The sequence below is a fragment of the Cebus imitator genome, unplaced genomic scaffold, assembly GCF_001604975.1.
Source record: "Cebus imitator isolate Cc_AM_T3 unplaced genomic scaffold, Cebus_imitator-1.0 Scaffold14, whole genome shotgun sequence".
In the NCBI taxonomy this organism is placed as follows: domain Eukaryota; kingdom Metazoa; phylum Chordata; class Mammalia; order Primates; family Cebidae; genus Cebus; species Cebus imitator.
The window spans coordinates 1279706-1297972 of record NW_016107329.1 but is presented as its reverse complement, the minus strand read 5'-3'; the positions used below and the strand labels follow the sequence as shown (position 1 = coordinate 1297972).

Genomic DNA, 18267 nt, shown 5'->3' with positions numbered 1-18267 from the left:
AATCTACATGTGTTCCTATACCTAGTCTACTACACATAAAAATGGAGCAATCAGCTGGTACCTGGGATATAGATGAACAATCTTCTGAAACAAGAAATGCCCTAAACAAAGCAAAAGTTAGGGAGAAAGAAGGGTATGGACAACAGGTTTGTTTTCGAACAGCTCCACAGTACATCCAGCCATCTGAGTTTGGAACAGACCAAATGAGAGACCCTGGTCCTTTCAAAACAGAAGCACCCTTAGTCAGTACAGTGTGTTCTAAGAACATCACTCCCCAGAAAACAGAAGTTGATTTAATGGATCAAGAAGCAAAGATAAATGTTGCAGAAGAGTTTAACCCAGAGTCCGTTGTTTTCCCTAAGATACATCTACTTCAAATTGAAAGCAAGAAAGAATTTAAAATTGAAGACTGGAAAACAAGAGCAGATCCCAAGACACTTGCCCTGCAAAAGAAACAGCAAGAGCCGTGTGTCTCAGGCACTACCTGGAGTTCACCTAATCCCTACACATCTATTTACCCTACAACCATAAGACATAAAGATAAGGCAAAGACAGCAAATGTGGAAAGTACTCTGCATACCAAACAGGTAAAATTGAAGGCAAAGAGAATACCAGTTTCCCAGCTGCTTGAATATGGTACTGCAGGCAATCAAAAGGAAACCAGAGGTAACATCCAGCAGCAGAAGAAAAATGCAGTACATCGAGTTCTAAAGGCTGTTTATGACTCTGGATACTTTGTGTCTAGCATTAAAAAGCTTACAGAAGTAAAAATGGAGAAAAACAAGCCAAAAGACAGGGCATGCATTCTTCCACAGTTAAAGCTGGAGAAACCACTAAAAGAAATGCAAAGGTCATTGTCAGGATGTACTGACATGTCCGGCATTCTTAGGAAACAGGAACAAGATATTAGAGAAAAGGAACAAAAGCACCAAAGCATTTTAGAAGACACATCCCAATACTGTATTGAACCATTAAGAATTAGTTCACAACATAGTAATTACAGTAGTTTTGACGCCCCAAGAATTAGAAAAGATGGAGAACTTGAATTTCCCGTTGCACAAAGAGCAAAGGAAAAAGATATAGGCATGGCCAAACATTCAGTTTCAGTTCCAGTTCCATGGGAGAGCGAAGGATCAAAGGGACTAGATATTCCGCTAAACTCAAAAGGACAGAATGTACTTTTTACAGAGTTGGATACTTCTCAACAGATTTGCCAGCAGCAAGAATTGCTGAAACATGAAGATATTTCTATGACAAACCTGGAGTCAATGGCCTGCCCCATTATGGAACCTCTTCATTTGGAAAACACAGGAAAGATAGCTGAGGAAGAAGATGTGTACATTAACAGAAAAAATATTCCACATGTATTGGGAAGAGAAGGATTAATGGAAACTGATATCTTAATAGGTTCTAAAGGACAGAATTTTTTTTGTACAAATCCAGAGGGTCAGCACGAAGTGCCTATGGTGCAGGAAGGACAGGTGAATCCAGATTATGTTCCTGAAAGTATTCTGGATTCTGTATCTTTCCCCAATAAGGACCCTCTTCACTTAAAACAGACAGAGAAAACAAAGAAAGAAAATGTTAGCATCTCTGAAAGTTTCAATGAAAATCCTTGGGGAAGAGAGCAATCAAAATTAACTAACATTACATTAAAATCAAATAGACAGAAAATGGACTTTTCAAAAAAATTGAGGGCAAAGCAACTAAGTAACTGTTATCAGAATAAAGAGAATACTCTGGAATCCATTTTCCCTTACACATTGCATCAACTTCATATTGAAAATCCCAAGAAAGAAGGCTCAGCAGAAGAAATAATGAGTTCAAAAGTTTTAAGCCCAATGATAGAGAAGGCATCACACAAAGTAGGCATTCCGGTGGATCAACCTCCATGTTCAGAAGGAATACATTTGAATATTAAAGGAAGAAAAGAACATCCACAAGAAAGTACACACAAGGCTTTTCCAGCATCTGTTTCTCACTCTCTAATGGACATACATGAGATTAAGTCACCAAAGGTAAAGAAAGCAGATAGTTCAGGGTGCCACATTTCAAATACAAAAGAAATTGGCTTGCTTTTTACAGGACAGTCAGAACAGGAAGAAAAATGTACATATGAGGCTCTTCTAAAGTCTGCACCTCACTCCAAAACAGATCTACATCGATTCAATGCCTCAATGCAAGAAGAGAAATTAGATGCTATGAATATTCTGCATTATGACCATTTAACTTCACAGGCTAGAGAAGCAGTAAAACAAATGGATGTTATAGTTGGATATACTCAAAACAGTAAAAAAGGACAAGCCTTACTCAAAACAGGCCAAAAATGGCAGTGCCCACCAATTTCCCATGAGAACTTTTGGGAGCATATATCTTACCCTCAAAAGCATCCCTATGTCCTGCAACATTTAATGCCTCAGGAAAAGGAAGCAATATCAGAAGGAGGTAATGTATCAAGCCGGACTCCAGGACTAGACTTGTTTTCTGAAGATCAAATAAGTACCGAAACTAAGGATGGACTAGAAGGGATTGTGCCCTTCGTTACTCCAAGGCAGATGAATAAACAAGATACAATGCTGCCTTTAGGATCATACCGTAAAACTATGAAATATCCAAGTCTCTTATTTCCAAAAGGAATGAAATCATCAGAGGGGGTACAGGTCTTTGATTTAATATCAAATAACAGCTCACCCAAGTTGAGATTTGGGAAGAAAATAGAATCACATAAGGCAAATCAAAAGGTGCAAAAAGAAGTATGTCTGCCTGTAATATTACATCCTCTTTCTGTATCCATGCCTATTTTGCCAGAAAGTAAGGGACAGAAGGATAGCATAAAACAAGTTATTAGGAAAGGTGTGATATACCACAAAAGAAGAACTCCAAAATTGAAGAAATCGGTATTTTCACATATACTCAATACCAGTGACTGTGGTGCCCCAAGTGACAGACTAGAAATGCAGTGGAACGTGACAGAGAAAATGATCAATGTGAAACATAGAATGAGTGAACTAGATTTGGTTGCAGCAAAAATATATGAGTCCATTCTTTCTTTACCTCACTTCAAATTGAATAAAGAGACAACTGATGGGGTGGTCTCAAATAATGTAAAAAGGACAAAACAACATAGATCACAGGGAGAGAAGAAAGATAGAGTCAAAGCAATGGATATGAAAAGAATAAAAAGCCCTAACATCATTTTGAAGCCAAATAAATCATCACTGTTACATACACTCAGTATAAAGGAATTTCCTTTGCTGTTGGATGTTATGAAACAAGAGGGCAAGATGCAAGAAGGTGAAGGTAAATCAGGTATGAAACTGACAAACTTGTGTACTTCTTTACCATCTCTATCACATAGTAATTCAAATTCAAGAACAAAAGCAGGTAAAGAGATGTCAGGAATTCCAAAGGACTGCCTTCCACCACTAAAGCTCCAGGCATCATCGAACATCAGAAGAGTATCATTTGCAGAGTCAATTAATAGAGAGAGTTTAAGTAATGTAATAAAATTGAAATGTTTGCCACAGAAAAATAAGGAAGATAGAGAAAATATAGTAGATGTGAAAGATATAATGGGCCTCATATGTATCACTTTGAAAGGAAAGAAATCACCTTTTAAACACTTACTGCATGGAAAAGAACCACAGCGGAGCAGTAAAAAACTAGAGAAAATGATGCGGGAAGATAAAAGTAATCTAGACATAGTTCAGAATAAACTCTGTGCTTCTATTCTTTCTTCACCTCACTTGCAATGGAATCCTAGAATAAAAGAGGTATACATAAGAGAAATAACAAGATTCTGTCTTCCATCCTCCACATTCCAGGAATTATCAGACACAGTGGGAAAATGTGAGCAGGCAGTTGGTGATATTCGAAGCAGTATCGGAAAAGCAAAACATATACCGGAGAACGACAAAGACAGAGTGGAAAAGGCTTTGGAAAAAATTATGCACTCCAAAAGAATAGCTCTGGAGGTGAAGCAGGCTTCAGTGTTCCAAGAATTAAACATCAAAGAAAAAGGGGAAGAGATTCAGGAAAATAAACAAGCTGAGATTTGGAGCAAACCTTTTGCTTCCATCTCTGTTCTACCTCACTCTAAAATGGACGCAATAAAAGGAGAGGAAGCCATGGGTATGAAAATGAGATCCTCTTTTTCACAGCCAAATCTCCAAGAGTCATCAGATATAGAGAAAATAGCATATGAAAAGTATATTTCTGATAATATCTCAAACAGTGTAAAAAAGACCCTAGAACATATATTGGAAAAAGAACAGGAGAGGCTAAAAACGGAAAAAAATTTACCTTTGAAGAAAAGGAAATTATCAATTTCACAGGGAATTCAGTTGGATATCAAAGAGCAAGAGAAAAAGATAGAAAATATTAAAGGTGAATCAAGTGTGCTTCTGATGAATGCCAGCACTTCTATCCCTTCTTCTCATTTGCAATTGGATACAAGAATAGAAAAAGCAGAGTATGTAACTGAAGTAACGAGAAACTATCTTCCAGGACTATCACACCAAAAATCAACAGAGGCAGGGAAAAAAGCAGATGGAGTGGCCAATGAGAATAATGTCACAACTGAAGTACAAAAAGCAAAAGATTATACGCAACAGAAAGAAGAGAATGAAGTCAGAATATCAGCTAAGAAAGACATAATGCATCCAGAAGACAAAGGTCTAAAAGGAAAGAAGGCCCTTTCACAGGACCTACCATTGAATCCTAAAGAGCCAAAGCAAATGGATCAAGAAGCTCAGGAGCAAGGGAAAGAAGACAGAGAAGGTGAGGAGCAAGGGAAAGAAGATGGAAAAGGAGCAGGACAGGGAAGAGCTGATAGAGGAGACAAACAGCAAGGGAAAATACATCACGAAGTTGAAGAGCAACAGAAAGCAGATGGAGTAGGCATAGAGCATTGGAAAACGGACGGGCACAAGAGTGAAAAGGAAGCAGTTCTCTTCCTATATCTGCCTTCCGAGTCCTCTCTAACTAGTTATAAATTGAACACAAGAATAGAAGGAGAGGAAGAATTACAAGGAATAATAAAATCTGCTACTTCGCAGTTAAGGCACCGGAAATCATTTGATGCAGGGAAAATAGCTCACACAAGGTCATTTGGGGAGGATAGCTCAAATGATGTAAAAACATTACAAGAATACAAGCTACAGGAAGAAGCAGATGGAGAAAAGACAGTAAGTATGGATCCTGTAAGGCAACCTGAAGGCACAATTTTTGAGGCAGAGCAATTAACACTTCCACATACACTCAGTATTCCTGGCAGTGGTGGCTCAAAAACTGGAGAAGTACCAACAAACATAAAAGAAAAACTGAGACAAGTAAAGGAAAGAAAGAGTGAACTAGAAGAGGTTCTGACAACACCATCTCTACCTCACCGTGAATTAGATAAAGGAACAGAAGGCACAAAAGAGAAACAAGGAGTAACAAGAGCCTTTCCTCCACCTTCATGGGACACAGAATCATCAGATACAGAGAAATTAAAATATACAACGTCATCTTTGAATTATATTGCAGGGGATTCACAAAGAACAAAATACACGGCCCAGATACAAAAGGATAAGGCAAATACTTCTGAGAAAAGTGTATTGCATCCCAAGTACATCATTATGAAGGCGGAGAAATCACCCACTTCCCGTATGCTAAAAGCAAAGGAACTGCAAGTGAACATCAGTCAACAAGAGGAAAAGGCACAGGAAGGTGAGGTGGAAATAGTTGTGCTTCTGAGCAAAACTTGTCCTTTTGTCACTTCTTCAACTTTCCTTGAGTTAGACTCAATAAAAGAAGAAGGCGAACCAGGAATAAGAAGAAGCTGTAAGCCACATCTTGAGCTCCAGNAATCAAAAGGAAACCAGAGGTAACATCCAGCAGCTGAATAAAAATGCAGTACATCGAGTTCTAAAGGCTGTTTATGACTCTGGATACTTTGTGTCTAGCATTAAAAAGCTTACAGAAGTAAAAATGGAGAAAAACAAGCCAAAAGACAGGGCATGCATTCTTCCACAGTTAAAGCTGGAGAAACCACTAAAAGAAATGCAAAGGTCATTGTCAGGATGTACTGACATGTCCGGCATTCTTAGGAAACAGGAACAAGATATTAGAGAAAAGGAACAAAAGCACCAAAGCATTTTAGAAGACACATCCCAATACTGTATTGAACCATTAAGAATTAGTTCACAACATAGTAATTACAGTAGTTTTGACGCCCCAAGAATTAGAAAAGATGGAGAACTTGAATTTCCCGTTGCACAAAGAGCAAAGGAAAAAGATATAGGCATGGCCAAACATTCAGTTTCAGTTCCAGTTCCATGGGAGAGCGAAGGATCAAAGGGACTAGATATTCCGCTAAACTCAAAAGGACAGAATGTACTTTTTACAGAGTTGGATACTTCTCAACAGATTTGCCAGCAGCAAGAATTGCTGAAACAAGAAGATATTTCTATGACAAACCTGGAGTCAATGGCCTGCCCCATTATGGAACCTCTTCATTTGGAAAACACAGGAAAGATAGCTGAGGAAGAAGATGTGTACATTAACAGAAAAAATATTCCACATGTATTGGGAAGAGAAGGATTAATGGAAACTGATATCTTAATAGGTTCTAAAGGACAGAATTTTTTTTGTACAAATCCAGAGGGTCAGCACGAAGTGCCTATGGTGCAGGAAGGACAGGTGAATCCAGATTATGTTCCTGAAAGTATTCTGGATTCTGTATCTTTCCCCAATAAGGACCCTCTTCACTTAAAACAGACAGAGAAAACAAAGAAAGAAAATGTTAGCATCTCTGAAAGTTTCAATGAAAATCCTTGGGGAAGAGAGCAATCAAAATTAACTAACATTACATTAAAATCAAATAGACAGAAAATGGACTTTTCAAAAAAATTGAGGGCAAAGCAACTAAGTAACTGTTATCAGAATAAAGAGAATACTCTGGAATCCATTTTCCCTTGCACATTGCATCAACTTCGTATTGAAAATCCCAAGAAAGAAGGCTCAGCAGAAGAAATAATGAGTTCAAAAGTTTTAAGCCCAATGATAGAGAAGGCATCACACAAAGTAGGCATTCCGGTGGATCAACCTCCATGTTCAGAAGGAATACATTTGAATATTAAAGGAAGAAAAGAACATCCACAAGAAAGTACACACAAGGCTTTTCCAGCATCTGTTTCTCACTCTCTAATGGACATACATGAGATTAAGTCACCAAAGGTAAAGAAAGCAGATAGTTCAGGGTGCCACATTTCAAATACAAAAGAAATTGGCTTGCTTTTTACAGGACAGTCAGAACAGGAAGAAAAATGTACATATGAGGCTCTTCTAAAGTCTGCACCTCACTCCAAAACAGATCTACATCGATTCAATGCCTCAATGCAAGAAGAGAAATTAGATGCTATGAATATTCTGCATTATGACCATTTAACTTCACAGGCTAGAGAAGCAGTAAAACAAATGGATGTTATAGTTGGATATACTCAAAACAGTAAAAAAGGACAAGCCTTACTCAAAACAGGCCAAAAATGGCAGTGCCCACCAATTTCCCATGAGAACTTTTGGGAGCATATATCTTACCCTCAAAAGCATCCCTATGTCCTGCAACATTTAATGCCTCAGGAAAAGGAAGCAATATCAGAAGGAGGTAATGTATCAAGCCGGACTCCAGGACTAGACTTGTTTTCTGAAGATCAAATAAGTACCGAAACTAAGGATGGACTAGAAGGGATTGTGCCCTTCGTTACTCCAAGGCAGATGAATAAACAAGATACAATGCTGCCTTTAGGATCATACCGTAAAACTATGAAATATCCAAGTCTCTTATTTCCAAAAGGAATGAAATCATCAGAGGGGGTACAGGTCTTTGATTTAATATCAAATAACAGCTCACCCAAGTTGAGATTTGGGAAGAAAATAGAATCACATAAGGCAAATCAAAAGGTGCAAAAAGAAGTATGTCTGCCTGTAATATTACATCCTCTTTCTGTATCCATGCCTATTTTGCCAGAAAGTAAGGGACAGAAGGATAGCATAAAACAAGTTATTAGGAAAGGTGTGATATACCACAAAAGAAGAACTCCAAAATTGAAGAAATCGGTATTTTCACATATACTCAATACCAGTGACTGTGGTGCCCCAAGTGACAGACTAGAAATGCAGTGGAACGTGACAGAGAAAATGATCAATGTGAAACATAGAATGAGTGAACTAGATTTGGTTGCAGCAAAAATATATGAGTCCATTCTTTCCTTACCTCACTTCAAATTGAATAAAGAGACAACTGATGGGGTGGTCTCAAATAATGTAAAAAGGACAAAACAACATAGATCACAGGGAGAGAAGAAAGATAGAGTCAAAGCAATGGATATGAAAAGAATAAAAAGCCCTAACATCATTTTGAAGCCAAATAAATCATCACTGTTACATACACTCAGTATAAAGGAATTTCCTTTGCTGTTGGATGTTATGAAACAAGAGGGCAAGATGCAAGAAGGTGAAGGTAAATCAGGTATGAAACTGACAAACTTGTGTACTTCTTTACCATCTCTATCACATAGTAATTCAAATTCAAGAACAAAAGCAGGTAAAGAGATGTCAGGAATTCCAAAGGACTGCCTTCCACCACTAAAGCTCCAGGCATCATCGAACATCAGAAGAGTATCATTTGCAGAGTCAATTAATAGAGAGAGTTTAAGTAATGTAATAAAATTGAAATGTTTGCCACAGAAAAATAAGGAAGATAGAGAAAATATAGTAGATGTGAAAGATATAATGGGCCTCATATGTATCACTTTGAAAGGAAAGAAATCACCTTTTAAACACTTACTGCATGGAAAAGAACCACAGTGGAGCAGTAAAAAACTAGAGAAAATGATGCGGGAAGATAAAAGTAATCTAGACATAGTTCAGAATAAACTCTGTGCTTCTATTCTTTCTTCACCTCACTTGCAATGGAATCCTAGAATAAAAGAGGTATACATAAGAGAAATAACAAGATTCTGTCTTCCATCCTCCACATTCCAGGAATTATCAGACACAGTGGAAAAATGTGAGCAGCCAGTTGGTGATATTCGAAGCAGTATCGGAAAAGCAAAACATATACCGGAGAACGACAAAGACAGAGTGGAAAAGGCTTTGGAAAAAATTATGCACTCCAAAAGAATAGCTCTGGAGGTGAAGCAGGCTTCAGTGTTCCAAGAATTAAACATCAAAGAAAAAGGGGAAGAGATTCAGGAAAATAAACAAGCTGAGATTTGGAGCAAACCTTTTGCTTCCATCTCTGTTCTACCTCACTCTAAAATGGACGCAATAAAAGGAGAGGAAGCCATGGGTATGAAAATGAGATCCTCTTTTTCACAGCCAAATCTCCAAGAGTCATCAGATATAGAGAAAATAGCATATGAAAAGTATATTTCTGATAATATCTCAAACAGTGTAAAAAAGACCCTAGAACATATATTGGAAAAAGAACAGGAGAGGCTAAAAACGGAAAAAAATTTACCTTTGAAGAAAAGGAAATTATCAATTTCACAGGGAATTCAGTTGGATATCAAAGAGCAAGAGAAAAAGATAGAAAATATTAAAGGTGAATCAAGTGTGCTTCTGATGAATGCCAGCACTTCTATCCCTTCTTCTCATTTGCAATTGGATACAAGAATAGAAAAAGCAGAGTATGTAACTGAAGTAACGAGAAACTATCTTCCAGGACTATCACACCAAAAATCAACAGAGGCAGGGAAAAAAGCAGATGGAGTGGCCAATGAGAATAATGTCACAACTGAAGTACAAAAAGCAAAAGATTATACGCAACAGAAAGAAGAGAATGAAGTCAGAATATCAGCTAAGAAAGACATAATGCATCCAGAAGACAAAGGTCTAAAAGGAAAGAAGGCCCTTTCACAGGACCTACCATTGAATCCTAAAGAGCCAAAGCAAATGGATCAAGAAGCTCAGGAGCAAGGGAAAGAAGACAGAGAAGGTGAGGAGCAAGGGAAAGAAGATGGAAAAGGAGCAGGACAGGGAAGAGCTGATAGAGGAGACAAACAGCAAGGGAAAATACATCACGAAGTTGAAGAGCAACAGAAAGCAGATGGAGTAGGCATAGAGCATTGGAAAACGGACGGGCACAAGAGTGAAAAGGAAGCAGTTCTCTTCCTATATCTGCCTTCCGAGTCCTCTCTAACTAGTTATAAATTGAACACAAGAATAGAAGGAGAGGAAGAATTACAAGGAATAATAAAATCTGCTACTTCGCAGTTAAGGCACCGGAAATCATTTGATGCAGGGAAAATAGCTCACACAAGGTCATTTGGGGAGGATAGCTCAAATGATGTAAAAACATTACAAGAATACAAGCTACAGGAAGAAGCAGATGGAGAAAAGACAGTAAGTATGGATCCTGTAAGGCAACCTGAAGGCACAATTTTTGAGGCAGAGCAATTAACACTTCCACATACACTCAGTATTCCTGGCAGTGGTGGCTCAAAAACTGGAGAAGTACCAACAAACATAAAAGAAAAACTGAGACAAGTAAAGGAAAGAAAGAGTGAACTAGAAGAGGTTCTGACAACACCATCTCTACCTCACCGTGAATTAGATAAAGGAACAGAAGGCACAAAAGAGAAACAAGGAGTAACAAGAGCCTTTCCTCCACCTTCATGGGACACAGAATCATCAGATACAGAGAAATTAAAATATACAACGTCATCTTTGAATTATATTGCAGGGGATTCACAAAGAACAAAATACACGGCCCAGATACAAAAGGATAAGGCAAATACTTCTGAGAAAAGTGTATTGCATCCCAAGTACATCATTATGAAGGCGGAGAAATCACCCACTTCCCGTATGCTAAAAGCAAAGGAACTGCAAGTGAACATCAGTCAACAAGAGGAAAAGGCACAGGAAGGTGAGGTGGAAATAGTTGTGCTTCTGAGCAAAACTTGTCCTTTTGTCACTTCTTCAACTTTCCTTGAGTTAGACTCAATAAAAGAAGAAGGCGAACCAGGAATAAGAAGAAGCTGTAAGCCACATCTTGAGCTCCAGACATCATTGCCTTCAGGGCAAACAGCACCTACAAAGCCAATAGAGAGCCTTGTAAAGGAGGGGAAACATCCTCTCCCACAGAAAGAATGCAGAGTACAAACAGCATTCATGCATGGTGTAATACACCCCAATGATGCCATCTTCGAGGCAAAGACATCAGCACCTGCACAAGTGTTCAGCATCACTGAGCACAGTCCTCCGAGCAAGAGAAAGGAGCCACAGTGGGGCATGAAAGAGAGAGCAGGACAGAAGCAGGAAAGGACAGGACGTTCTCATGTGATTCTGACAAAAACTCATCCGTTCATGCCTTCTGCCTCTCACCATGGATTCTCTCCTTCACAACTGAAGATTCCTGTATCATCAGCTTCAGAAAAAAATGTGTCTCTCCCACAGTCATGGTTCCAGGAATCATCAGATGCAGGGAGAATAGCATGTCCAGAAACAATCCATGAAGAACTTTCAAATGATGTAAAACAATTAAAAGTACACTTGCTACAGAAAGAAGAGAAGGATAGAGGGGAAGTAGCAGATACCACCAGTGTAGTGGATCCCAACAAAATGTATTTGAAGGCAAAGAAATCACCTGTCTTACATACACACAGTTTAAGTGATCTTCAGTGGAAAACTAGAGAACAAGAGGAGGAAAAGTTTCAGAAAGTTAAAAGTGGGCCACGTGTCATGTGGTCTAAGAGTCCTTCTAGATCCTCCCCACTTCACTTTAACATGAGGACTGAGTTTCAAGAGGAAAGCAAACCGATATTAACAAGATCCTCTTTTCCCCTAGTAAAGCTTCAGGAATCACCAGATACTGAGGGAGGCATAGACATAAGGCCAATTGCTGGTGATGTTTTAATCCATCTACAAAAAGGAAAACACGTGTCACAGAACAAGGAAGAGGATGAAGTGCAAATAGTAAACATCATAATATTCCCCAAACATCAGGAAGAGAAAATACAGGAATGTGAAGGTGAACCAGGTGTGGTTCTGACCAAATCTACTTCATGGCCAACTCTGTCTCAACTGGAATTGGATAAAGAAACACACTTAGACAATGAAATTCTCAGACTTAAAAGCTCTACTCTGCAGAGAATATCACACATGGGGGAGATTGTACGTAGAGAATCAATTGTTGATGATAACTCGAAAGATGTTAAAAATGAAAAGCAACATATCCCTCAAAAAGAAGAAAGGGAAATAGATACAAGAGGCACAGACATAACTTTGAAGTCAAAGAAGTCCCCTCGTTCCTGTTTGCTCCATAGAACAGAACTACATGTGAACATCAGAGGGCAAGGACCAAAGGAAGATGAAGGTCAAGATAAACCACCAGGTATGATTCAAAGAAAGAAGTATGCTTCCAAACTTTTACCACCTAACCTTAAACTGGAGAGAGCTACGCAAGCGGATGAAGAAAGGCTTGGAGGTAAGACATCCGGTTTACTTCCACTAATGCCTTCAGCATTACCAGATACAGAGAAAACAGCAGCTGCAGAGGCAAGGAGTGGTGATGTAAGAAAAGGAAAAGCATATAGGTCACAGAAAGAAAACAGGCATGAAGTGAATACAATAGAGATGAGGGTCAGGATACACGGCCAAGAGTCAAGGAGTTCACCAATTTCACATATCCTTAATGCAAAGGAATTAGTGTTGAATATTAACAAACTGGAGAAAAAAGTACACAAAGATAAAGACGAAGCATGTGTGATTCTGCCACGGACTTTTCTTTCTGTACCATCGGTGCCTCCTCTTTATGTGGATTCAGGGAACAAAATAGACAAAGACACACCAGGAATCGAAGGACCGTCTGGTCCACAGCGAAATCTCCGGGTACCCTCAAATATCCAGAAAATAACAAAGAGAGACTCAGTTGAAGGCGATGACAAAAACATTGTTAAGCAAGCAGGACAGTACGTGCCTCACCCAGAGGCAGAGCCACAGTGGACCTCAAACTTCAAGATCGGCGTTCAGCAAAGGAAGGAACCTTCACCAGTCAGGTCAAGAGAATATTTGAGTCAGTTAGTTTTAAATTCACAGGATGAGGACGTTTATTTCACAGGGTTTGGTAACAGAAGAAGTGGAAAAAGGCTGGAATGGCTCTTTACAAAGAAAAAGGCTCAGCCAGAAAAATACAAAACAGAAACTTTTACTGCGTTTCTTTCCTATCCCACAATGGATGCAACTAAAATGGGTGGTCGGGAGGAAGAAACTGAAATAATGGACAACTTAAACCATAAAATCAGTCCCGAGGTTTCAGTTTCACTGCTAAGGAAAATATCTAAGGAACTACACATCACTCTTGGCACCCTTGCAAGTTCAAAAGGATTTTCTATTTCAGAGAGACATGCTCACCAGCAAGAAACTTCATTGAAAGTATCTCCAGAACTTGCAGGTTCATGCACATTTGATAAGCCAGGAGAAGATGTACAAAGTAATGATAAAATCAGCAAAATATTTTCTCCCAAGGTGTTAGCACCACAGACAAAGGGATCACTCAAAAAAATAGATATCGTCACCAATTGGAATGCCCCACAAAATATAGAAGAACAAGATATTGGCATGAAAAACCAAGTGTTGCGACAGTTGGAACATGGGCACAAGATCAGGCCGAACACTATCCTTTCTCTTAAGTTTCCACTTCGAAGTGGAAGGGAGAAGACACCATCGGAAACAGATGTGGACCAGAAAACAACAGCGCAGCCCAGCCTACAGATACTCCAGATACTACCAGGGACACATATAGATGTGACAGAGATTGACACTGCAAGAGGGGGAAAGGAGCAGGCATTGCTCATTTCAGAACAAGAGGAATGTGTTCTGGAATTGCTTCCCAAGTCCCTATTTCCTCCCTGGACTTTTCCACTTCAATCAGGGGATCTGAAAGAAAAAGATCAAACAGACACAAACACCAATGTAAATGTAGAGCAGAAACAATTAGAAGTGGACCATGGTAGTGCTGTGAATCAGAAAGAAGGGAAATTAAAAATAGGCACAAACAGAGCTTTACATCTGGAAGAAGATAAAACGGAGTTGCATAAGGGCGGGACTGCCAATCTGGAGAAGGAGAAAGTAAGAATGGACACAAGCCATAGTGCACACCTGCACCTTCCATCTCTAAAGGCAGAAGAATCTCAAGTGAAGACTCAGGTCATCACTCATAGGGAGAAGAGCCGCCTAATCGTGCAAAAACAGAAAAATGAACTAGAGGCATCTAACGCAAAACAAAACACTCAACTACAAAAATTGTTTCAAAGAAATATCCTGGATTCTTTTTATTCCTGTGTTCCTCTTTCTTCCAAACGTAAAGACCAAAAAGGCAGATTAACAATAACAGATCTGAAAAGAGAATTGAGCACCAAATATTTAACCATGAAAATCCAGAAACACCCAATTCCACAGATGCTTAATATCACAGGGTGTGGTACACCAAGCAATGGAAAGAAATTAGAGTCTGATGTTAAGTTAAAGAACATAGTTTTATGGAGTAAAGATATCTCAGGAGTATTTATCAGAAGCATTTCTATTTCCATGCTGAGTTCACCTCACCCTGACTCTGAGACAAACCTAGAAAGAGAAAAGGGAATCTGCCTTTCTAAATTCCAGGAAAAATCACCAAACACTCGTGACATTTTTAAGAGAGACAGTTTAACAATTGTAAAAGGGAAGCGGAATTTGACAAGCACAGCTCCACAAGATCCCCAGCCCTTTGTAGCAGCTAAACAACAAATGCAGAAACTTCCTAATGTCAAGTCAGAAGCAAACCTCAGAAGTGAAATGAATAAAAAATACTTAAAGTCGCAAACAAAAGGATGGGTTGTCCTAGAGAACGATGTCTCAAGCGTCATTAAAAAACCAGACTTGCATATCATCGAGCAAGAAGAAATGATTCCCAAATGCATTCTGACCCCCACAGAGTGTCCATCTATGCTTGAAGAGCCAAAGTTACCCAAGCAAAGGGATCAGAGTGAACCACTGTGGGATATGACCACACAAAATGTTCAGCAACAAAATGCTTTCCCAGGAACTGTGGCCATACCACCTCAAGTTAAAAGTAATGAAGTCAAAATAGTTGCAGACAGTACAAATGCAGAACATTTACTTCCTATTTGTGAAGCAACCAAATATATCTCTGAATCCCATGTTAAAAATATGCTCCAAGACAAAGTTTCTTCTGATAAACTGGGTAACATACAAGCCTATAAGCCTGATGACTTGGAGTTAGTACCTTTTCCAGAGGTTTCACATACAACATCAACAGCAAAATATCCCAAAATGCAGCACAAACCCCTTTTAGAACAGTTTACTCCCAAAGAAAAAAATAAGCTTACTAATCATTTAGAGTCAAAAGCATTTGAAATACAACTGAAGCTGATGCCAGAGATGGCAAAAAAATCTTTACGCATGTTCAACTTTTATCCAAAAGGGACTCTTTCAAACGATAAATGCTGGAAGTTCTATTCGAGACATAAAACAATGAGCTTTATGTCTCTAGAAGGGATTGATACCATAGAACCTAACTCAAAACACAAATACCAAAATAATTCACCTCCTACCAGCAATGTGAAGACGCTGACTGTTGATGTTTCAAGTGGCAGTGTGGAGACCACAAAGCTACAGAGTATTCATAAGCTAGAAAGTGGAACATCTTCAGTGACTTCTGCTAGTGAGATGCTATTGCCTCATACCCTCCAAAACCACTCAGCAAAAGAAAAAGCCAAACTCCTCATGCACTTTTCTGTGAAAACATTGGAGATACACATGAAAGCCTTTCCCGGAATTGTAAGAGAATCTCATGCAATGACCAGTGCTCAGGAGAGAAAGAAACCTCTCTCTAACTGTGTTCATTCTGGTATCACAAGACCAAAAAGACAAAACAGAATTTTGTTACTTTTTGAGGAAAAATCTCTCCATCAAATAGATCTTGATTTACAATACAAATACCTTCGTTTTCTCCTGGGGCCTCCTGTTGGAAGTACATTCCCTAAGCCAAATGTACTCCCCAAACATAATAAGTTAAACACAGTTGGAATATGTCAAAAAGTAGATGCTGGTGGAGAAAGTGGGAGTCTTCCCATTGATACAGAACTGTTAGAGCAACATATTTCTTTCAAAAGGCAAAGTCCCCATGAAAACTCATCGCTTATCAGGAAACTCCCAGAGCCAACCCTCGTGTGTGAATCTGACCGTGATCTGCACAGCCCGAGGAAGAAAGATACTCAAGCTCTTTCACATTCAGAATTCCATGTGACTCCAGAAAAAAACAAACAGTATCATGTATGGTTTCAAGAAACAAATACATATAAATCTACCCATTTAAGGACTCAGAGCAATGCTGTTGGTTCAGCTGATTCACATGAAACTCAGATTTCGAAAGATTTTATTGATATTCAGACAAATATTGAGAGTCCAGCTGAGTTGGACAAATATCCAGATCTTGAAGTAAGTGAGAGTGAGGAATGTATGTTTCTGGAAGCCAACTCTTATTTAAATCAGGAATCACAAAACATTCTATTTGAATTACAGACAGGCATGCCTTTGGAAAATCCCTACAAAATCACAAGTGATTTGAAATCATTTTACAGTGACGATTCAGGTTCGCATTGTACTAGAGGGTACAGAAAGCAAACCTCATTTATTACACCGCCTTCTTATAAGTCCCACGAAACCAGGAAATATAGATCATCTTCCAAAATGAAATCTCCTGACTGGTTGTGTCATCGTTCATTAAATACTATGGAAATTCAGTCTAGGTCATCTGGTGTATCACTCAGTGAGGAGAAACTTTCATGGACTACCAGGAGCAGAACAAGTTATTCTTTAGCTTCTTTAACAGAGTCAAATATTAAATTGCATCTTGCAAAAAACCAAGACAAGTCTCACATGCACCCAGAAAGAAAAGAAAGAAAAAAGGCCAGATTTGATTTATTTAAGAAGAAAAACAGTCACTGGGACCATGATTACAGTTGTACACACAGTAAAGAGAAATGGGCCAGAAAGAAGAGAGTGCATGATTATGAGTCAGAACGATTGGTTTGTTTCCAAAGCAAACATAAATCAACATCAAAACCTCATCGTGACGATATCAACTTCGATTCTGAAAGAAAACAAAACCGGCCCTTTTTTTTTGCGTGTGTACCAGCAGACTCACTGGAGGTCATACCCAAAACCATCTGCTGGACTATTCCCCCTGAAACCTTAAGGAAAAGAAACTTCAGAGTTCCCCTAGTGGCAAAGATTTCAAGTTCTTGGAATATATGGAGTTCCTCCAAAAAGTTGTTGGGGTCGCTTTCGGGGTCCCTTACTTCAGTTTATCACAGCTGACATTACCATAGCTAAACTCCTCTGAAGTGGACAGCTGGTGGCTGTTGTGATATTCTGTGAAAAATAAAATCATAGAACGTCCAATGGTTTCCTCGTGAAGTGTTTTCATATAAAGATAGAAAGTAATCCAATCTTCTAGTGACTGATTGAAATTTGTTATTTATCTTTAACGATTGAGAAAGTTCAGGCACAAAATTGCTGACCCTGGCAATTTTGTGTACCATTTCATCAGGAACCACCAGACTTCATCAGAAATGGATACATCAGATATGATAAGGTGCAGACCAATAGGTTGAGATGCGTAAAATGTGTGACTTCACTCGCAGATGTCCTTGCTGTTTGTGGTATCAGTATGGGTTTATACTGCACAAACACAAAACTCTGGCAAACCCTATGTCATGCAATTCCCATCAAAAAAGGAAGAATAGTAAATGAATAGGGCATGCTCCGCTCTTTTGAGTATATTCTTGTCAGAAGGGAACACCTTTTTGACTAGGTGTTGTAGAGAAAGATTTACCCGCTTATAATTGTACACGCCTGATGAAAAGAAGCCTTTTCTGCCTGCCAGCCTCTCACACTGTACATTTCAAGCTCTGTTTCTCTGCTCTTTGCCCGGTCCTTTGGTCCTGGGCACTGTAGGAGGCTTTCATGTTAGGATGTAGCCCCTGACTTTGCACCTTTTTGTCACCACCTAGGATGTGTCCTTTAAAGTGGGCAGAAGGATTCCTGGAAGCTATTCCTACACTTTGATAGAAATATATATCAAAGTGAATGTCAATCACTTAAATATATAGCCCGCTATGCCCAGTCTAAATGTATCCTAACTCAACTTCCCCTAAATCTAATCCCCCAAATATTTGTAACCTATCCAACCTCACTGACTTGAAGTCAGATGTGATGGAG

General features: G+C 38.9%; 1 protein-coding gene across 1 annotated transcript in view; it reads left to right on the top strand.

Moving 5' to 3' along the window:
• The window catches only part of CCDC168 (coiled-coil domain containing 168), a 35825-nt gene extending 18377 nt beyond the window's left edge, over nt 1-17448 (top strand). The window contains exons 5-6 of the mRNA XM_037729392.1: nt 279-5081; nt 9733-17448. Coding sequence (XP_037585320.1) covers nt 279-5081; nt 9733-17364 — 12435 coding nt within the window. The 3' untranslated portion in view covers nt 17365-17448. The remainder of the gene's footprint in view (nt 1-278; nt 5082-9732) is intronic.
• The last annotated feature ends 819 nt before the right edge of the window (nt 17449-18267 follow it).